Genomic DNA, 23280 nt, shown 5'->3' on the forward strand with positions numbered 1-23280 from the left:
CTGGCTGACCTTGGCGAATTGTCACATAAATAAATTCATATCTCCATGAATACATGTCAGAATCGGATGATTTTTAGATCAATCCTACACCTCTCGATGAGAGGAATCCAAGAAAAATTTAGCTACCATAAATAAGTAGACCCACATGGAGTTTGGCCCTAGTTGCCAATTTTAACAATATCTCAAATTAACTTAGGAATTGTTTAAGTAATAAGGACTCCTAGCACAAACAGTCCACACACATTTCATCAGTTTACTAGCCTCGGTTGATAATTCATGTAAGTAATTTAACACCAATTAAATTACCTGTCAGATGCACATGGAATGTGGACAGCTACATAAGGTAAAGCGTGAATACCTTTTCTATTAACAAATGATACACATTTATAATACCTAGGAGTGACCATTGGATTCCATATTCCAAGGTCTCTTGGACTCCCTTTGACTATTTATCTTCCATACCATAACCCTTAGAGGATTAGGATTAAGATCGTTTTGCAGCAGGTTTATTTAATCATTTTGTTGTTGAGTGAAACGAGATTTCCTGTGCACATGGACAAAGTATAAGTTGACATAGATCAATAGCATAGTTTTACATTGCAATTGTATACATCGGATTTTCATCTGTAGAGTTGATCTTTCTTTTTGTCAAGAGTAGATCTATTTACATTGTTAAATTTCATTTTCAAACAACTGTGATTTCATTTTAAAGCAAGTGTGTGTGATTTCATTTTAAAGCAAGTGTGTGTGTGATTTTATTTCAAGCGAAGTTTGTGTGTGTGCTTTTATTTTTAGAAAGTGTGAAGTTTATTTGAAGAAGAGTGTGATCTTTCCTTTAAGCAAGAGAAATAGAATTGATTCCATTTTTATGAGTGATTTATTTACTTACATAGTTGTAGAGAAACATGTGCATTTTGATATCTGTTAATTTTGGGTATGTTCTATGCTTAGAGCAAATTTACTTCAATTTTCCATATTAGCTCAATATCAATTCTAGATTAGCAATCACATTAGCATGATAGTAAAATGCAGATAAAACATAAACATACATCGCAGAAAACAAGCCAAGACAAGAGGACACAACATGTGGCACCAGCCAGGGACAAGCCCCAATGTGGGGAAACCCTTGATCAAATCTTCTTATGATCTTCAATAGTTCAGCAGAGAGATAGAGATAGTACAAATATACAAAACAGATATTCATGACAGCAGTAGAAAAACCCTTGACCACAGAAGTCAATGCTGGTCAAACTAGACAAAATCTTCTTCTCAAGATCATTCATATACCAATAGGATGCTCATCAAACTGAACCGAACATGGTCAACCCTTGACCCAATACAGCTCGCAAAAACACTATTGACTACTTGCTGCACTAGCTGTCACTGCTTCAGGATTTATGGCATCAACTATACAGTTCTTCAGAGGCTGAGGGGAGACTCCATCATTGCCATGCGATCCAAGACTGACTTGATATCTAAATGCAACCCTTAGACAACCTTTGAAAAACCTTTGCTGCTAGCTATGGCCTGTGGCATAGCTCAGCAGCAAGATAGGCATATGGACCTCCAACGAACAGCTCACAAGCATCATCAAACTTGGCTAGCTGTCAGTACTTATTTGATCCGCATTAGCTATTCATCTTTTCAACATATGACAGCAGCTTCATTACCTGGCCAAAGCATATGATAAACAACTTCTTTCATCACAGCAAATGTGATGTCCTTCCCGGCTTCTTCATGCAGTGATAAGACCCCTTCTTGTTGTGGTTAAGAGTCTCTCCTCGACTGCGTCTAAGGGTTCTCCTCTACTGAAGTTTAAGGCCTCCCTTTTAACTGCGTCTAAGGTCTCTTGACTGTGGATTAAGGGCTTCTCCTACTGCGGCTTAGGGCGCTACTTAACAGGTGCTTGAGACCTCCACTTGCTGTAGATGGGGCTAGTTAAACAGTAGCTAGGGCAGCGGATAAATTTGCGGATTTAGGCCTTCTGTAGCTACGGATTAGTGCCTTCATTTAGGGCCTTTATTAGCTGTGTATAGAACCTCCTTCTAGCTGCGTATTAGGGCCTAGTTGTTGCAGAATAGGATCACTGTTTAGCTGTGAATAAGGGCTCAGCAGACTGTGGATTAGGGCACCTTAGGACAGCATATAAGGGCCTCTTTAACAGTGAATTAGGGCTACCCTTAACTACAGATTAGGGCACCTCTTGACCTGTGGATAGGTCACTTTAGAACTGTGGATAGAACTTCCTCCTTGACTGCATAGAGCCTTCTCTTTTGACTGTAATTTAGGGCAGTGTATAAGACTAGAGCACTCCCTCTAAGACTCCTCCTTTAGGACTGCATTTAGATCTTCATTAGGGCAGTGTAGAGGTCTTTCCATGGAAATGTATAGATCTCATCTGAACTGCGGCTAGGGCTGCTCCCTTAGTCTACTTTCCTCCTGCGTCTAGAGCTTCTCCCTCTTGATCTCTCTAGCCACCAAAACCTAAAACAAGTGGAGAGAGATCTGAGGAGAAGTGAGTGTGAGAATGACTTGAATACCTCCTCTATTTATAATGCCACGTTGAGGATAAGATGGGGTAATTTGGTTGCTGGCTGTCCTTGGCGAATTGTCACATAAATAAATTCATATCTCCATGAATACATGTCAGAATCGGATGATTTTTAGATCAATCCTACACCTCTCGATGAGAGGAATCCAAGAAAAATATTAGCTGCCATAAATAAGTAGACCCACATGGAGTTTGGCCCTAGTTGCCAATTTTAACAATATCTCAAATTAACTTAGGAATTGTTTAAGTAATAAGGACTCCTAGCACAAACAGTCCACACACATTTTATCAATTTACTAGCCTTGGTTGATAATTCATGTAAGTAATTTAACACCAATTAAATTACCTGTCAGATGCACATGGAATGTGGACAGCCACATAAGGTAAAGCGTGAATACCTTTTCTATTAACAAATGATACACATTTATAATACCTAGGAGTGACCATTGGATTCCATATTCCAAGGTCTCTTGGACTCCCTTTGACTATTTATCTTCCATACCATAACCCTTAGAGGATTAGGTGTCCAACATCCCCCCCCCCCCCGCCTCTTAATGTTGATTTTTGGTAGCATCGGATGTATTCTAGCCTTGAAATTTGGAGGAGAGCCTAAGGCACATGATATCTCCAAGACCCAGAAATTGTTTTGAGAAATTCCACCCAGATGAGTTATTAATATAATTAATATTTTTAATGGGTTCCTAGTCTAAACTTAGGAAAATAAAAATATTAATGGGTACTAATAAAGATAAGGATGAGAAGCTTCTAAGAGATGAGAATCAATTCTGTTTTAATCTTAGCCGTTGATTAGAGACTTAATCTCGGTCATTGATTCATCAACAGGAAAAGTATAAGAGAAGACTTGAGGATCATTTGGAGACACACCGGCAGATACTCAGTATCTCTAGGAAAATCAATTCTCAAGTAAAGGAGATTGATTTCAGAGGGAGAGTTGCAGGGTGGAGGAAGAGGAGGGCATCAACAGCAGGCAGTGACTGAGGAGGAGGTGATGCAGGGACAGTGGGAGACAACGCAGAGAGAGACATAGTCCAGAGGAGAGATGCAACCCTCACGTAGGCTGATGCAAAGGGATGCAGAGCCACATTGAGCCACGCAGAGTGACGCAGAGGTGACGCAGGAGTGGGAGCAAAGCCTTCAAAGTGTCAGAAAGTCTCAAAGGGAAAGTCTCAGGTGTTTTCTTTCAGTTTCTCTATAAAATCATTCCTTGTAAAAGCAATTGCTGCTGAAGATTAATAAAGCCCTCATCTGCTGCACCGGTTTTCCCGCATTGTGTTTTTCCCGGAACAATTGTCCAAAAACAACTGTGTTGATGTGCTTGGTTCTTGTGCATGTATTTTTTCTCTAGGTAATTGTGTGATAACTGCAATAGAATTTATTTTAATATTTGTTGAAGGGATTTCATAAATACTTATTGTGAATAATGAGTAGGTGAAATAAATCAATTGTTGCAATGGAATTTCAGTTTAGAAATCAGCATTATTATTGGGCATAACTTAATTAATTATGCTGGAGGTGGCATTCCGAGGAGATTAATTGGTGGAACACCTCAGTCTAATAGCTCATTGGAACCGAAACGGGAAGATCTACAGGATGGAATGGTTAACAGTGGCCTGAGGAGACATGGTGGCCAATTTACCCTTTTCCCGCATTAAAATAATATTTTAATTGCAATAAAAGAGGGAAAAGTGCTCCATGATTAAAATAATAATAAAATAGAAGGTTCTAGAGGAGTCCATCAAATCTATAAAAGAGGAGGAGACCATTGGAGGACATCTTGGTTTTGATATTGTTTCTTGTATGAGAGGTTGAGGACCCAGTTCTCTACTCCATTGGTAGCCCCAGGACAAAAACCCTCGGGTGATATAGAGAGATTGGGCGAGCACCCATCTCCCCTTGGTGGATTCATTTAGAATCCACAAGTGTAGTGATTTTTTTCTATTTCAGTTTGGAAGTCGGAGGGTCATTCCCAGCTATTGTATTGGCATCTATCTATATATAATAAAGCTAGATTTTGGATCAACACGCCGATGAATTTGACCAAGTTAGGAAGGAGAAGAGGATCAAAGGAACTTTATTTCTATTGGAATGTCAATGCAACGATCCCTAATGAGGCCACTATCCCAAAGTAAACTAGGGAAATGGTTCCCGAGCTAGGGCATGGGATATCTCGAGATTCCACCGTCAGAATAGCCTCAAATTTGGAGGACCTCTAGAGGACTAACCAGCGCAACTCTAGACCAATTTTCATCAGTTTTTGATGGCTATAATCAAATTTGGGTGATGCCCTAGATGGCCTTCAAGCTTAGGGCTTAGAAAAGAGGGAAAGGAGGTGTAAAAGATATTTGTATAGTGATCACCTCGAACTAGACTAGTGCCAAGCCAATTGGGAGAATGGAGTTAAATGAAATCAACGTTTAGATATGATTAATTCCAACCAAGGAGTTCCCTAGCAACATTGTGTTGATTTCTGGTAGCATAGGATGTGCTCTAAGTCTCAAAATTTGCAGGGAGGCTTAGACACATGCATTCTCCAATACTCAGAAATCGTTTTGGGAAATTCCACATAGAGACAGTTTTATTAAAATAATTAATTATTTTTAATGGGACCCTATGTCTAAACTTAGGAAATTAAAACAATTCATGGGTATTAATCTAAACTGTGGGTGTAACTTCTATAAGAGACGAGGATCAAGCCAAAATGATCTAAGCCATTGATTAGAAGTTAATCTGGGCCATTGGTTGTCCAACAGAAAGATATAAGAAGAAGCTTGAGGGGCACTTAAAGAACACACGGAGGGGAGATCAGAAGTTCGATTTTCTGAAGCAAAGCAAATGCCGGAGAGATTTTCGATAGTGATCTTTTACAATGAGGGGCAAGGATAGTAACCAAAGGGAAATCTTTCCCAGTCGAAGAATACTCAGCAAAGAAGAGAGAGAGAGAGGTCCAATAGAGGCAGCGCAAAGCCAGAGAAGCTGATGCAAAGCCACACATAGGCAGCACAGAAGCCAAGAGGGAATCCAAAAATTTGCTAAAGGAATCGATTGCAGAAATCGGAAGTCGGGGTGTGAGGCTGGGAGGTGCAAGTTGAAGTTCCTGGGCAGCAAATCGATCAGCTGAAGGGGTGATGCTGTCCCAAGAGGGTGTGACGCTGGGTTGACGCAGACAGGGGCAGTGCATTCAATGGCTGGATCAGCTAGGATTTCCAGTGATAGTGTGAGGTAACCTCACTTATCTCTCTATCAATGATATTCTCTATAACTGGATTGCATGGAAGGCATCCAAAGATTATATTCAAAAATTACTACTGCATAATAATAAAACCCTCGGAGTTGCTGCAACGGTTTTCCCACATTGGGTTTTTCCGGGGACATTTCTCCAAAAATAACTGTGTAGATGTGTTGTATTTCTATCTTGTTCAGTTTCTTGTTTCAGTATTTTAATTAAATGGTGAAGGCTACAGTGTATTTGTTTCAGTGTTTACTGTAGGAAACAGTAAATAATTTTGTTCAGTAATTAACAAATAGGAGAAACGTAATCAGTGGCTGCAGTAGGAATTAGATGTGTTGTATTTCTTTCTTGTTCAGTTTCTTGTTTCAATATTTTAATTAAATGGTGAAGGCTACAGTGTATTCATTTTAGTGTTTACTGTAGGAAACAGTAAAATAATTTGGTTCAGTAATTAACAAATAGGAGAAACGTAATCAGTTGCTGCAGTAGGAATTTGGGCATCCAAATTTTCACACTTCGTATGGCCTAAGCAAAAACTAGGTTACAAAGGGAAATTTATACTTCTTTATACTGCAAATAATGACTTATCAAGGCAATTCACGAACATTCATGAACCTCTATGATAATAATTCACTATACTTCAAATGATCATATGAAAAATCCCTCACAAAGGCAAGCCCAACAACTTCACATAAAGAGCAACTACACCAGCTTCATGAACGAAAATATTCCATAGACAATTTATGAGACAAAATTACAAATAAGCATGCAAAAGGTACTCACAAGTATAGAAAAATTATTCCAATCATCAAAATGCAAAGAAATCAAAGCTCCAAGACAAGACATTAAGCTCTTCCAAATATCGAAATGCATTAGATCTCCAATTCATCCATCAAAAGGCCTAGTGAAATTTCCAGAAGAAACAAATGATCCAAATCCAAGTGATGATGAGAGGAATGAATGAGCCTCTCATCTATTTATACAATCCATAAAGGGGTTCGAATAGCCTAATTAGCCTAATAATTCTCTAAATAATAAAATAATGTACACTAATGACATGACTTGGTGACAAGCCCACCAAGATAGCTCAATAATACAATGATAAAGCCTCTCAATAAGGAAAAATAGTAATCATAATGAATTGTAGGGCCATTGAGAAGGCCTAGTAGAGTCCAAAGTGTGCCAATGTGAGAGAAAAGGTTCCAAACATAATGATCAAGGGATGGCCCCTTGACATCCAAGCAAATCCAATGTGGTGCCCCAAATGGGTGTGCGGGTACAACAACAGACTCATGGGTCTCCAAGTGGATCGATAATGCTTGTATACCATCTGCAAGGGCTGGGATGATCACATAAGCGGCAAGCCCTCCCATTATCTCTTGTGGGGAGACACATTCTCATCTCGACCCTGGAACATCTGCCAAGTGTATGGTAAAAGTGTGAAGCTAACTGGGCAAGGTGGTCCAGGTGCATCATCCTCATCCAAAAGGTTGAACATAGACAATCAACGAGTGGTGTTGAGGGATCCATGAAGTGGAATATTGCTCTCTGTTATGGCTCTCAACGGTCACCCTACAAGTACCAATGTTACCCTCTGGAGGGCTTGGATCCTATATAGGGAGACCAAACCCCAAATGGAGACACAATTGCAATCCTGCATAAGATCCAATGCGTCCCCTTGCCCTCTAGTACAACAAATCATTAGAATAATCAAGTAAAAGAGCTTACAAATCATGAAATCAAATGGACACTTCATGGTGGCATGCCCTTCCATAGTAGGCTTTGGCATGTATAGGGGCCTCCAAGCTCAATAAGAGGGTTAACCAAGAACCCTATTAGGTGGTTTCAGCCTTTAACGGGCGTGACATGTCCATGGTACATCCATCAAGTGGTAGGTGGCATGTGATATAATGATGGAATGGAGCGGGGAACAGGGGAAGGCTCTAGGCCACATGCCATGGTAAAAGGGTAGCTATAATAGGGGAAGCCCAAACTAGGGCATATGAGTATAGCAGGGAGCAATCGCGGTACATGAGTTACCCCAACCTTTGTTTTTCGACCCTTCTTCATATGTCTTTTGCCTTTGATTGATTTTTCTTCATAATTGCTCAAGGCTCCAAGGGATGAGAGCATGATGTGTAGGATACAGCTGTCGATACCCCCTTTAAGGTGGGGTAATTTATTGCCCACCAGGGGTTGAGGCAATCATGGGTTCCTTAATGTGGAAGTGGCTCATCTAGGGCCCATAGGAACCAGGGTGATGGCCATAGATAAGGGGTAGGGCCCATAGGAACCAAGGTGATGGCCATAGATAAGGGGTAGAGCTCATGTTTGGCTTTTGCCCATGTGCTAAATTTGTATGTTCCGACCATCTTTTGTATTTTGTGGTACATTTCCTGTTGAAAGTGGCCAAATTATGCTTTTTCTCTTTTTTTTAGTTGCATCAAGCTCTAGGGCATCGTTCCAGCCCAACCCAAGGTGTGGGCAACAGGAGGGGAGGCTAAACCTTTGTGGACCTAGTAGACAAATGTGGACCTAGATGGGCAAAGTGATAAATGGGGTTAAAATGAGCGGAGGGGAGTGACATTTATGGTGTCAAGAAGTAGGACCACGCAACCAACATCGGGGATTTCCCATGTAGTGTCAGCCTTAAAGCTAATAGCCAGTAAAGGAGATCCCACGAGGCTAGGATACAAGGCTAACCACCAAATAGGGCAGAGCATACAAGAGGACAGACCTAGCCCATTTTATCCATCGAATCCCCCCACCAATCCGTACCCAAAAGTGTCCATGACAAGTAAACAAAATTATTCAACTACACCAACAGATGGGCAAGGGACCATATGGTTGGCTCAGGTGGTGGAGATAATGGCACATCGAGCTGTCTGGTGGCTACAAGGAGTTGTTGGCTACCGGCTGAGGACCATCTAGAAGAAAATTTGCTCCTATGGGTGTCACCCACAAAGTGGTGGGTAACATGCCCAAAAATGTGATTTTCATTTATAGACTAGGTAGTTGCCTCATTTATGTCATCTAATCATGCAAGGCAGTTATTCATATTACCAATATGCCAAAACGCTGTGAAATAGAATGAAATGAAAAGATTGAAATACAACTTTTGTGCAAGCCATACACTCTTGTTAATAGTGCTTGGGCTTAAACTTGTCTAGGTGAGAGATGGAGGAGTTATTATACTGTATTACACAATGTTGTGAAAATTTATGAATCTACACATCAGAAACCCCTACTGCAATTACTGGTTTAACATCTCCTACTTGTTCTTTGCATTAACAAGTTATTGAATTACATAAATATTGATGTATAACACTATTGCAGCCTACACATACATACAGATCATGAACTAGTTATTTTTGGACAATCAACCCCGGAAAAACCCAATTCGGGAAAACCGGTGCAGCATATAGAGGGTTTGCATTATTAAGCAAATTCTTGAATACAACTAATGTGCCTAATATGGCTCACCCAACAAAGAAAAATCCTGGCAGAAGTACCTCTATCCAAAGACTGATATTCCGGCAAATTCAGCAACTGATTGATCAAACCCCACAGTGACCCAGTTGTTCCCAGTGTTGGATAGCGATGGCTACTCCAAGCTCTGCGTTGGAACTGCGTCACTCCTCTACCAATAGTGAACCTCCCTTGCTCAGAAAGTCGATTTTGCTGATCTAATCCTTCTCTGCCCCACAAAATCTTCCCAGCACTGCCTCTAAGGGCCTGCGTCAACCTCTGCGTCACTTGTGTCAGCCTTTTGCATCTCCTGTGTCAACCCCTACGGCCTCTACTCATCCTCTCAGGGACTGAGTTGCCTTTCTCAGCACTGTTCTACCTCTCTGCTATGTATTCTTTGGCCTCGGACTGAAGTTCCCTTGCCGAACTACCCCTCACTACAACTCAGATCACTTAGCTCGATTTTCTCAGCAAACCTCGCCCCAGAAAAATCGAACTCCTTGATCAATTCGGTGTGTCTCCAACTGACCCTCAAGCCTCCTCTTATACTTTTCTTGTTGATGAATCAACGGTCGAGATTAAGTCCCTAATCAACGGCTAAGATTAGAATTGGCTTGATCCTCGTCACTTAGAACCTTCTCACCCATATTTTTATTAATACACATTAATATTTTTATTTTCCTAAGTTTAGACTTAGGAACCCATTAAAAATATTAATTATTTTAATAACTCCTCATCCGGGTGGAATTTCTCCAAACGATTTCTGGGTTCTGGAGATCTCATGTGTTCTAGCCCCTCCACCAAATTTCGGAGCTAGAGCACATCCGATGCTACCCAAAATCAACACTCCCTCTTAGTGAGGAATGTGCTCTAGCAATACTTCCCCATAGAAGCATTACACTGATCCACTGCATCAGTCCTTTGTGCTGTTGATGCTTGGCTTGCTGCCCTTCATCCACTGCACTGCTGCTTCCTATACTGTTGCCCATGACTCTGCCATTGCCACTGCTGCATATGTACAACAGCTCCTTCTCAAAACGCTGCATCACGCTGCCCATAGCACTACCACTACTAACTGTTGCACTGCAACTCATTTATTGAGAAGTAAGTAACTGATACTTCACCCAAAAACTGACATCCTGGTCAGTATGGATGCCTCATGATGCTGAAGCTACCTCTGCTACTAATCTGTGTTGACCCTTTGCTGCCACTTCGCTGCTGTAAACTACTTTGTGCCTCTCGCACTGCTACAACATCCACTGTGTTGCCTCAGATTTTGGCACTCTACCTCTGCCAATGTCGCTCCATCACACCTCACTCCAACCGACACCCGTCATTCTTCTACTGTCATTAAGGGCCCCGTAGCTGTATGTGACCCAAGAGTTTGGACACCTCAAGGATCTTGCCTGTCATGTAGTCCTCTGGACTAGAACACCATATTGCCCCACCTATTCTACAGAGGTGCATGAGCACTCATGGCACAATCGTCATCCTCACCTTCCTTGTCCGCTTTCGCTGGAGTAGCCTTCGATTCAGAAGCTTCCCCCTTGCCCTTCTTCTGGGGACATTGAGTGCCATAATGTCCCAACTTCCCACAGTTGAAGCATTTGACCTTGGAGATTTCCTTCTTCTTTCTCTTTTGTTGCTCCTGTTGTTCCGCTGATGCAAGAGTTGCATCCTCCTCCTCCTCCTTTTTGACCCGAGTTCCCTTGCCGCTACTCCCTACCTTGGTCAATCACCTGAGCTCTTCTTGTTGAAGAGCCCACATCTCCTCCCAACTGGAGAGAGTCGCTCTACCCAAAATACTCTGGACAAATGTCTCCCAGTCCTTGGTCACTGCATTCAGGGTAGTCTTGACCATGAACTCAGGATCTGGTGTAGACCCCACAGAAGTCAACTGGTCGCGAATCCCTTGCAACCAGAGAAGGAAGGGATCTATCTCCTCTCCTTTCTACATCTGATACTCTCTCAGCTGATTTTCTAATAGCATCTTTTGTTGCACGAAAGAGCCTTGATACAAGGTGGTCAAGGTCTCCCACATCTCCCTTGCTTTGTTCTTCTCAACAACGTGTGGTACTACATGATCTTTGACCCCGTCTAGGATCATGCACTTGGCCTTAGCCTGGGCCTCCTCATACTTCTTCAATGGATCAGCGTCGACCGATTCAGCAACAACCTTCAAGGCATAGTCCTTGATGCGATGTTTATCTAGGATTGCCAAGATCCTGGCCTTCCAGATGACAAAATTGGAAGCTCCGTCCAATCTGTCCTGATCCCTCAACCCATTCATTGCCATCTCTACTCAAAAATAGAACTGGTTCTCTTCTCCCTCTCCTATTGTCAATCTAGCAAGACTTGGATCTGGATTCCTTGGGCGCAAGAAACCCTCTAAGGAACAGCTCCTCTCTAGACTCCCTCTGAGTCTTGATTTCCCTTTCGGAAATCCTCCGGCCAACTGTCAAATCGCTCCTCTCCAATCCTCCTTTCCTGCTACAACCCGTATTTTAGATTTCTTGGCTAGAAATCTGTCATGGCAGTGATTCCCTCTACCTTGGTTACATCTCCTTAGACATTGCTCTGCACCAACAGAAACAGCGTCCCACCAGCTCCTCAAATTGAAATCTGCTCAGCTACCTTAGCCCCAGCGATTGAAGAATTTGAGCCCTTCAAGCTCTGCGCAATCACTGCGTGGGCTGGTTCAGCTCCTCCTGGCCAACTGCGTCACTCCTTCCTAGATCAGAGAGATGACATGGTCCCTCTGCCTCTGCACTGGCCCTAACGGCTGACACAGCTACTGCATGGGCTCCTCCCAGCTATTGTGTCTCCCTCATCTGGCTCAGAGTGGTGACACAAGCACTGCGTGAGCCTCTGTGTTATCTTCCCTGCACTGCATCACTCTTCCTTCTGCCTCTTCGGCTCTGGAACAGCGCTATCACTCTGGACAGCTGCCTCTCTGCTGCAAATTCTCAAATTTCTCAGTTGGTGTCTTCAGTTGCCTATAATCTGCAATCCCTTTGATACCATGTGAAAATTTCTGAATCTACACATCAGAAACCACTACTGCAATTACTGGTTTAACATCTCCTACTTGTTCTTTGCATTAACAAGTTATTTAAGTACATAAATATCGATGTAAAACACTATTGCAGCCTACACATACATACAGATTATGAACTGAAATACACTGAGACGATCACACAAGGGACACCGTTATTTTTTGACAATCGTCCCCAGAAAAACCCAATTCGGGAAAACCGGTGTAGCATATAGAGGGTTTGTATTATTAAGTAGATTCTTGAATACAACTAGGGTGCCTGATATGGCTCACCCAACAGAGAAAAATACTGGCGAAGTACCTCTATCCAGAGACAGATATTCAGGCAAATTCAAGACAGATATTCAGGGAAATTCAGCAACTGGATGATCAAACCCCACAGTGACCCGGATGTTCCCAATGCTGGACAGTGATGGCTGCTCCAAGCTCTGCATTGGAACTGTGTCACTCCTCTAGGAGCTGCTTCACCCCAACAATGAGTTTCCCTCGCTCAAAAAGTTGATTTTGCTGATTTGCTCCTTCTCTGCCCCACAAAATCTTCCCAGCGCTGCCTCTAAGGGCCTCCGTTAGCCTCTACGGCCTCTATGTCACCTGTGTCAGCCTTCTGCCTCTCCTGCGTTAGCCCCTACAGCCTCTGCGTCACCCTCTCAGGGATTGTGTCGCTTCTCCCGACACTGTTTTGCCTCTCTGCTATGTATTCTTCGGCCTCGGACTGAAGTTACCTTGCCGAACTGCCCCTCACTACAACTCAGATCACTTAGCTCAATTTTCTCAGCAAACCTCACCCCAGAAAAATCGAACTCCTCAATCAATTCGGTGTGTCTCCAACTGACCCTCAAGCATCCTCTTATACTTTTCCCGTTGATGAATCAGCGGCTGAGATTAAGTCCCTAATCAACGGCTAAGATTAGAACTGGCTTGATCCTCGTCACTTAGAACCTTCTCGCCCATATTTTTATTAATACACATTAATATTTTTATTTTCCTAAGTTTAGACTTAGGAACCCATTAAAAATATTAATTATTTTAATAACTCCTCATCCGGGTGGAATTTCTCCAAACGATTTTTGGGTTCTGGAGATCTCATGTGTTCTAGACCCTCCACCAAATTTCGGAGCTAGAGCACATCTGATGCTACCCAAAATCAGCAAATGTTACCCCCTCACAACACAAATAGTGGTTTGGAGGATGACATTCAACATTCTGCACAGACAATAGCCCACAAATGCCTCTTATAGCATGCTTAGCTAACTTACGGATGACTATGGTACCCCGATACACGAGTTACATTTGTCCATTGCTTCATATTAATTGTTTATATTAAATGTATTTGACATGAAAGTAGGGATCATGAGTTGAATTAGGTATTTAATCATGATGCTTGGAAGTTATGCCTTTTGCCATGTTTCACCTTAGTCATCATCAATTCCCTAGTCAAGTGTTGCCACTCTTGGGAGGGGTACTATTCAGAACCTTGATAAGAGTAACATGCCCATGTCTTTTCATACTGAATATACGCCATGTATTCCTCTTTTCATTGTCATTTCTTTTGCATTGGCTTTTACATGTACCCTAAAAAAGTTCATGCCTCGTAATCCCATGAGGAGTATGGATGCTTGAGTTTTACTCCCTTGCAATAAGGCAATTGCCCCAAGTCCTATGCAATGAAATGTATAACTAAAGAAGGACTAAGTTAAATTATCTTGACCCCTATGCAATGAAATGCATATACAAGAAAAGGGGGCTTAAAAAGAAAAATAAAGAATATAAGAAAAAGAAAAGAAACAGGGTAGTAAGACACAGTGCCAAGGAAAGGGTAACTCAATGCATAAGTGCTCCTTCAACAAAGGCACTTACAAGGATGAATCTTATGTAACCTTGCATGTCAAGGTCACCATTTCCATGAAATAAACAACTCATACCATAGTCATCTACACACACAACTTTATTGGTCTCTTAGGAAATACTCCTCTTCCTGGGTACCGACACACCAAATAGGTTTTATAAAGATCCTCCCATACCTCAACTTGGAAAATTGCATATATTCATAAGCTAGTGTGAAGTTTGAAGAGGATCCCCAATGTTATCTACCTAATGGATTTTACATTGGACATGAGAAACTTTTTATGTTGCATTAACTCTTGTACATATGTCGAATGGTCCCACTTAGATCCTTGGAGCCCCTTGTTAAAGATGATGCTTGCACAGATTTGGTCCTTTGACGGATGTTGATGATAACAACTTCCATACTTGATTGAGGACATTCCACACCAACTAGAGGACGTTGGACCGTGTGATGACATGGCACCTTGTTGAGACATCCAAGCTCATACTGGAGGTGATGCGGCACCCTTATGATTGAATGTTGCACCTTTTGATGATGGAGGTTGCACCTTCATGATGGATATGGCACTTTCCATTATGACTGGAGACCTCTGGTGGTGACATCACACCTTTGAGGGATGATATAACATTTTGATGATGAAACATTGCAACCTTTGGACGCAACATCTCACTTTTGGAGCCACCACATATTACTTGGAGTTGTCCACCTTTGGAGAGAATTTATACCACACATGTGGCTTTCGAGCACACATTTATGAGGATGACTTGATGTTTTGATCATTACTCTTTATTTATGAGGCATCGTTGGGGTTCTTGAGACATAACTAGTCTTGTATCATGGATATTCTATGTATTCTTGCCTAATCTTCATGGTTTGTAAGAGATAGATGCATTATTTTATGTTTTTAGGGTTTTTAGTGACTAAGAAATGCTCGTTTAATGTTGAGTGCATGCATAGATATTACTGGTGGTACATGGGATTCTTCATTCAACATTTTTCATATCTTGGAATGCTCTAAAATACACCATTTGATAGTTGATATTTCATCATCAAAACACATACATATTGCAATGGCAAATGTGCCTTCATACTAGAGTCCCTTATGCTCTTAAATGTTCTTGATGCATGATGCTAATCACTGCTCATATTATTGCTTGGAGCCATCTACCTTTGGAGAGCATTTATAGCACACGTCTATATTGCTCTTGCTAGCATCTTCATAGCATCTTCACTATTGCATGATACAAGCCTGTCAACCTCAATATTTTTTTATGGCAAGGATACATGTCGTCTTTCATTTGTTTATCATTAGAGGCAACATTTCTCTTTTGGAGCCCCTATACATTACTTGGAGTTGTCCACCTTATGAGAGTATCCATGCCACACATGTGGCCTTGGAGCACACATTTATAAGGATGACTTGATGTTTTGAGCATTATTCTTCATTTCTGAGGCATTATTGGGAGTCTTGAGACCTATCCACTCTTGTATCATGGATATTTTGTGTTCTTGCCTTATCTTTAGGGTTTGAAAGAGGTAAAGGCATTATTTTATGTTTTTAGGGCTTTCAATGGTTGAGGAAGTGCTAGATCTTGTTGGAATTTCTAAGTCTAACTATTAGAAACCCTTCATGTACTTTACTAATTTATTCCTACCTACCTGTTTTGTTAATTAACAAGTTATTTACCATGTAAATACTGGAAATAAATACAAGTACATGCTCAACACATTACAGATCATCAACTAAAGGAAACAGAAACAAGCACACAAGTGACACCATTGTTTTCAGACTAATGTCCCCGGAAAAACTCAATGCGGGAAAACAGGTGCAGCTATTTGAGGATTTGATTTATTAAGTAGTTTAAGAATACAATATGGATGTCAAATCCGGCTCACCCAACAGACAAAAATCTCGGTAGTAGTACCTCTCTACTCGGAAGCAGATATTCCAACTGAAACCCCGGATAAACACTCTGGCAGCTCCACAGCTCCAATCTGCCCCACGAAACCCCAACGTCAGCCTCTAGGGACTGCGTCAGCTCTCTCTGGCCCAGCATTAGCCCAGCGTCACTCTGGCTTGGCCTGCGTCAGCCTCTGGAGGCACTGCGTCAGTCCTCTGGCCCTCTACGTCACTCACGCTGGCCCTCTAAGGCATTGCGCAGCTCCTGGCTGCCTCTGCGTGAACCCTTGGCTGGTTCTGCGTCCCTCTCTCCGGCTACTGCACTGATCCTCCTGATGTTATCTCTGCCTCTCTGCTTCTATATTCACTGCCCCTCAGTTGCAACTCTGATCACTCTCTCAACTTTCTCAGCAAACCCAGCCCTAGAAATTCGAAATCTTGATCTCTTGGTGTGTTCTCCAAGTGACCCTCAAGCCTCCTCTTATACTTTTCTCGTTGACAAATCAACGGTCGAGATTAATTCCCTAATCAACGGCTAAGATTAGATCTGGCTTGATCCATGACTTTTGGACCATTCTAACACAACTTTATATTAGTTCACATTAACATTTTATTTTCCCTAAGTTTAGACTTAGGGACTCCATTAAAAATATTAATTATTTTAATATCTCCCAAATTGTTTAGAATCTGCCCAAACCCTTTCTGAGTATTGGATATCTCATGTGCCTTAGCCTCTACACCAATTTTTGTGGCTAGAGCACATCCGATGTTACTCCAAATCAACACTCCCTCTTAGCGAGGACTATGCTCTAGCAATACTCCCCACTGAGTATCACCCTGATCATCCGGCATCGGTCCCTGTGTTGATGCTTGGCCTGCTGCCCATCATCTGCACTGCTGCATCCTGTATTGCTACCCATGGCCCTACGACTGCCACTGCTGCATTCATACTGCAACTCCCTCTCATCCTGTTACATCGTGTTTCCCATAGCACTGTCACTGCTAACTGCTGCACTGTAACCCAGTTACTGAGAAGTAAGTAACTGATCTCCCAACTCTAACATCTTCGTCAGGCTAGAGACACCCATGATGCTGAAGCTCCCTCTCTGACCTCTGCGCTGCTGCAACTATTCCATGGATCTTGCACCATTGTTCTGTGCCATCTTGCACTGAAGCAACACTCCCGTGCTTCTCGCACTGTTGCCTCACACTGTCCTGGGAATTCTGCACTGTAGCTTCCTCTGTCGCTCAATCCACATCCATCTCTACTGACATCCGCCTGTACTGCTACTCCTCCTCGAGGCTCCCGTAGCAAGGTCTAATCCAAGAGGCTAGGAGGCTAGGTACCTTGAGGATCCTGCCCCTCATCGCTTGTAGTCCGTCTGACTACAGCTCGATGTCTCCCCACTTTCGCTCAAATGGCGTGTGAGCACTCATGGCACAGTCATCATCTGTCTCCACTTCATTCTCCGCCCTTGCTGGCGCAGCCTTGGTCTCGAAAGCCTCTCCCTTGCTCTTATTCCTTTGACACTGGGTCGCATAATGACCCAGCTCCCCATAGTGGAAGCATTTGACCTTGGAGAGGTCCTTCTTTTGTTTCTCCTGCTTTCCCTTAGATGCTAGGGTAGCATCCACCTCCTCCTCCTTGATTCTGATCCCCTTGTTGTTGCTTCCCCCCTTGCTCAGCCTTCTGATCTCTTCTTGGCGAAGAGCCGCTCGCATTTCCTCCCAATATGGAAGGGTTTCCCTGCCCAGTATGCTTTGTACAAACACCTCCCAGTCTTCTAAGACTGCGTTCAAGGTTGTTCTCACCATCAATTCTTGATCCGACGTGGCTCCTATGGAATTCAGCTGATCTCGGATCTCCTTCAATCGACTTAGGAAGGGGTCAATCTGTTCTCCCTTCTACATCTGGTATGACCACAGCTAATTTTCTAGTAACATCCTTCTCTGCACAGAAGTATGCTAGTACAATTTCTTTAGGGCCTCCCACATCCCATTTGTCATGTCCTTTTCGGCAATATGTGTTACTACATGGTCCTTGACCCCGTCAAGAATGATGCTCTTGGCCCTCGCCATTGCCTCCTCGTACTTGTCGTTATCAGCTGGGTCAACTGGGATTGCTATCATCCTTATGGCGAAGTGTTTGACACGATTCCTATCTAGAACAGTAAGATTTTGGCCTTCCAGACAAAGAAGTTTGAGGCTCTGTCTAGTCTGTCCCGGTCTCTTACCCCGTTCACTGCCATCTCGCTACTCCTCTACTTCCCTTTTGGAAGTTCTTGGTGTGGCTCCCTCTGAGCCTCAATTTCCCTCCTGGAAACCCTTATGCCAATGTCGAGATGCCCCCACTCTGATCGTTAGTGCAATTGCACCACTAATCCGGATTTCTCGGCTAGAAATCCTCGATAGCAACTCCCTTCTCCTTGGCCTTGCCCTGTTAGGTATTGTTCTAACTGCAGTACCCCACCAACTCCACACTGCAACTTACCCACAGCATCCTAAACCCCAGCAAACTGAAGGTTAGAGCTCCTAGGCTTTGCGTCATCAGGCACTGGTTGAAATGCTCCCCTAGCCAACTGCGTCAACCCTCCCGGTCTCTGCGTGGCTCTGCATGAGCCTTTTCTGCCCTCCTCAGTCTTTGCGCTGGCCTCTTCCTAGTTCAATCTTAATGACGCAAGCACTGCGTCACCCCCTCCTTGCTGCTACTCTGCTAAGAACAACTTTTGTCACTCAGGACAGTTGTTTTCTGTTGCTGCTACTTTGCTCGACTGATGTCCTCAGTTCTCCTGTGATCTGCAGCCACGCTCTGATACCATGTTGGAATTTCTAAGTCTAACTGTTAGAAACCCTTCATGTACTTTACTGATTTATTTCTACCTACTTGTTCTGTTAATTAACAAGTTATTTACCATGTAAACGCTGGAAATAAATACAAGTACATGATCAACACATTACAAATCATCAACTGAAGGAAACAGAAACAAGCACATAAGTGACACTGCTGTGTTTGGACTAATGTCCCCGGAAAAACCCAATGCGGAAAAACCGGTGCAGCTATCTGAGGTTTTGATTTATTAAGCAGTTTTAGAATACAATCTGGGTGCCAAATCCGGCTCACCCAACAGAGAAAAATCTCAGCAGTAGTACCTCTTTACTTGGAAGCAGATAATCGAGTTGAAACCCTGGATAAACACTCCGACAGCTCCACTCTGCCCCACGAAACCCTAGCGTCGGCCACTAGGGATTGCGTCAACTGTCTTTGGCTTAGTGTTAGCCCGGTGCCACTCTGGCTTGGCCTGCGTCAGCCTCTTGAGGCACTGCGTCAATCCTCTGGCCCTCTGTGTCACTCGCGTTGGCCCTCTGAGGCACTGCACAGCTCCTGGCTACCTCTGCGTGAGCCCTAGATGGCTCTGCGTGAACCTTTGGCTGATTCTGCATCCCTCTCTCCAACTACTGCGTTGATCCTCCCGATGCTATCTCTGCCTCCCTGCTTCTGTATTCACTGCTCCTCAGTTGCAACTCTGATCACTCTCTCAACTTTTTCAGCAAACCCAGCCCCAGAAAGTTGAAATCTTGACCTCTTGGTGTGTTCTCCAAGTGACCCTCAAGCCTCCTCTTATACTTTTTTCGTTGACAAATCAACGGCCAAGATTAAGTCCCTAATCAACGGCTAAGATTAGATCTGGCTTGATCCATGACTTTTGGACCATTCTAACAAAGTTTTATATTAATTCAAAATAATATTTTATTTTCCCTAAGTTTAGACTTAAGGACTCCATTAAAAATATTAATTATTTTAATATCTCCCAAACTGTTTAGAATCTGCCCAAACCCTTTCTAGGTATTGGAGATCTCATGTGCCTTAGCCTCTCCACCAATTTTCGTGGCTAGAGCACATCCAATGCTACCCCAAATCAATAGATCTCTCATAGAAATAAGAGAAGCATTTCTCACTTGTTAATCATCACTACTTGTGGAGATATATCGCTACTTATCTACTTTTATTCTTCACTATGGATGGATGACTAAATGTGCCTCATTAAGGAGATGATTTCGTAGATGTTGCAACTTCTATGGAATTTTTAATGGCTAGGGTTTATGGATGCACATTGTTTTTTGAGTAGGTGATCTCCCTAAGTCTTGTTGGATTTGTTTATGAATGATCATCAAGTGCAAATGTATTTATGTAATGATGAGGGTGAAATGTCTTTATATTGTTCTTGGATAGATCCTTTTTTTTAAACCCTGTGAAGATTTCCATTGGAGAATCTTCTCTTGAATTTATCTTGAAACTTGTAAAAGTACTAGGTGGATCTTCAAGGGTTTGTAGTGGACAACCTTAGTAATCACCCTAGATCTACTTACATTTCTTCGAGGGAAACCTTAGTTGACCCTATATGCCCCCCTTCCACAACACTAAGCACTAGTCTTTCTCCTAATAGTCAATCATAAAATCCAAAATTTTAACTTTTATTTTATTGTTTTAGGGCTAGATTAGGGTTTACAACAGCCTTACAAAAAATGCCAACCATACGGAAGCTAGACATTTACATATGTATGCATCTAAAAGACTTTGCATTAATTGCATGCACATATTTTGTCTTGAAGATCCCTTTTACAGCCCTATTAGGGATAGACATCTTGTTATTTAGGCCTGTTATATGCATCTTAATTTTCAGATTTGGTTAGTTTAATTAAACCCTAGTTTAATCCATTGTTTAAACCCTACTTTTCATTATTAATTACTTGTGCAAAGGCTGTTTTATTTTCTGCTATTATAACTTGCTCTATTGCCGCAATCTATCATTTTCATGCAAGTTTTGCAACAACATGAGGTTTTCTTCTTTTTTAGTGTTTAGGGGTCCTCTTTGCTTAAGATTGATTTGCTAAGCCTTTAAATTGACTTAGATCCTTATTCATTCAGATTTGGAAATTTTATTGATTAAACCACATTGTCTTTACCTTGAATATTATATATTACTAGTGGTTTTGAATAGTTAGATAGGTATCCTTAGAATCCCCTCTTGCCTTGTGAACCTCAGAAGCTACTAGGAAAGCCTCCTTGTCTAGAATTTGTCCTTCATTAAAGAGAGGAAAGTTGTTGCCTAAGTGACGGTTGTAACACTTTCACATTACACTAGTCTTAGCACCTTGTGAAGGCTTTACATACAAAAACCAGCTCCAAACAGTGGTGATACATATCCTCCTGGTCGTTCTCCACATATTCACCAACTATTGATACTGGATTTCAATGAAATAATTGATGAGTATGGCATTGTTGAAACTTACATTAATACTGTGATACACTAGTTAGCTTCTAAAATATATTTCGTAAGTTTCTTCCAATGTTTCTTTTAACAACTTCACATTTCAAACCAGGAAAATATCAGTACTTTTCAGCTGTGCATACATACTCCTACATATAATAGATCAATGTTCTTTTGTTGAGCTGGAAATGCTGCTTATATATGAAGCTTTTTTAACATCTATCAGCCATAGATGAATTGTGACAATATTTAATAAATAAGCAAAAAGACATGTATCAAGTCTACACATAGATTTTTCTGTTACCAGGTATGTTTTCCTTTTTAGGGTGAATATACTGTGGTCTAATAAAAAAACTTAAATCTACACAAGTTGTCTAGAAGTGCATAAACTGTCTGACCAGTAACATAAAGATACAAGGTCATACAAATAAGTAAATAAGCCAAATTTTCCATAGAAATATATTATTACCTGTCCATCTGGTCCAATGAACTCTGTATCTATAGCATCACGAGTTGTTCCACTAATAGGACTTACAATTGTCCTCTCCTCATGCACTAAGGCATTTAAAAGGCTGCTTTTCCCTACATTAGGTCTGCCCACAATAGCTATAGCAGGAATGCGCTCTTCAACTTCATTTGTTTCTTGCAAGGCCTATATTTAAACATGGGTTAACAAAAAATAAAATATAAGTATTTTGGATCATATAGAGAAAGTGCGACATGAAATACTGTCACAATTATGCAAGTCATTTTATCTTTTCATGTCACTTCACATTTAGTTAGATGTGTTCAGTAAGTGTTCCTTGTGAGCCAACTTCTTCGAAACATACATCAAAAGCAATGGTAGGGACCAGATCGCCTGTGTATGTTTTCTACCATGAAATAGGAACCCGCAAAAATGAAAAAAGCAATATACATGAGTTCAGAATTCAGCTATTTACTATGAAGAATTTGGACATATTGTTAGGTGTAAATTCCTAAATATCAATTAGCAAAATTATACCTTGCCTTTTGTCAATACAAAAATCATTCTATCAGTGTATATGCAATTAATCCATATCCACTATCTGCAGCCAAAAAGTGGGTCCAGCAATTCACATACTAAGGTTCAAGACCCGTGGGGATATCTTCTCCAAGTCTTGTATCATATGCAGCTATTTTTAACAATAAGCTATTTTTAACAATGTAAATGCCAAACAAATAATTAATCATATGTAAATGCTTTATGAACCAAGTTTGGAGCAAATGTGTACTTGGAAGAAAAAGAAAGTATGCACAGGAATGGGGGGAACTGAAACTTTGAACCTTTTAATTTACATAAGGCATGGCACCTATAAAACACATCAAGAATGATTGCAAAGAGAGGAATTTTATCAAATATAGCCACAACTTACTCTATGTTTATATAGAGTTCATATATACAAAAACAATAGAAATGGGTAGTATTACCACTCATATTGGATGAAGCTTGCATTTGTGATTTTCATCACAACACTTGTGATTTTTATCACAAGGATCGGGTTTGCATGATGAGACTGTTGGATCATTTGATGGATTGGTGGTACATGTGTGTATTTCCTTAGAGATGTTGCTATCCTTTGGTTTTATTGGTGCTTGGGTGGTTTCTAGACAATGTTAGATAATGGTGATGTGAGGTAGTGACATGACTTTTCAAGTATCCTAGTGATTGAGCATGTTGACATTACATTATTGATATCACTAGGAATGTGTGTTCCACATGGTTCCCCTTCTTATCTTGTGCTAGATTAGGCTGTTGGAACTTGGACCAGGTTTATATGTTGTGATTATCCTAGCAGTTTGGAGGACTAATCTACACTAAATTTGCACATTTACTTGGTGAGTGTTATATATATATAAGAGACATCCTAAGGAAAGGGCACTCCCACTCAGGGATTTATATGGTGTTTGTTACTCGCCAA

General features: G+C 41.6%; 1 protein-coding gene across 1 annotated transcript in view; it reads right to left on the minus strand.

The window, feature by feature from the left end:
• EMB2738 (GTP-binding family protein) overlaps positions 1 to 23280 on the minus strand; it is a 463941-nt gene that overhangs the window by 129926 nt on the left and 310735 nt on the right. Inside the window, 1 exon segment of the mRNA XM_089439172.1 lies at positions 21810 to 21992. Coding sequence (XP_089295298.1) covers positions 21810 to 21992 — 183 coding nt within the window.

The sequence above is a fragment of the Pinus tabuliformis genome, chromosome 9, assembly GCF_031772625.1.
Source record: "Pinus tabuliformis cultivar Carrire ecotype Pingquan chromosome 9, CPIR1, whole genome shotgun sequence".
Lineage (NCBI taxonomy): Eukaryota > Viridiplantae > Streptophyta > Pinopsida > Pinales > Pinaceae > Pinus > Pinus tabuliformis.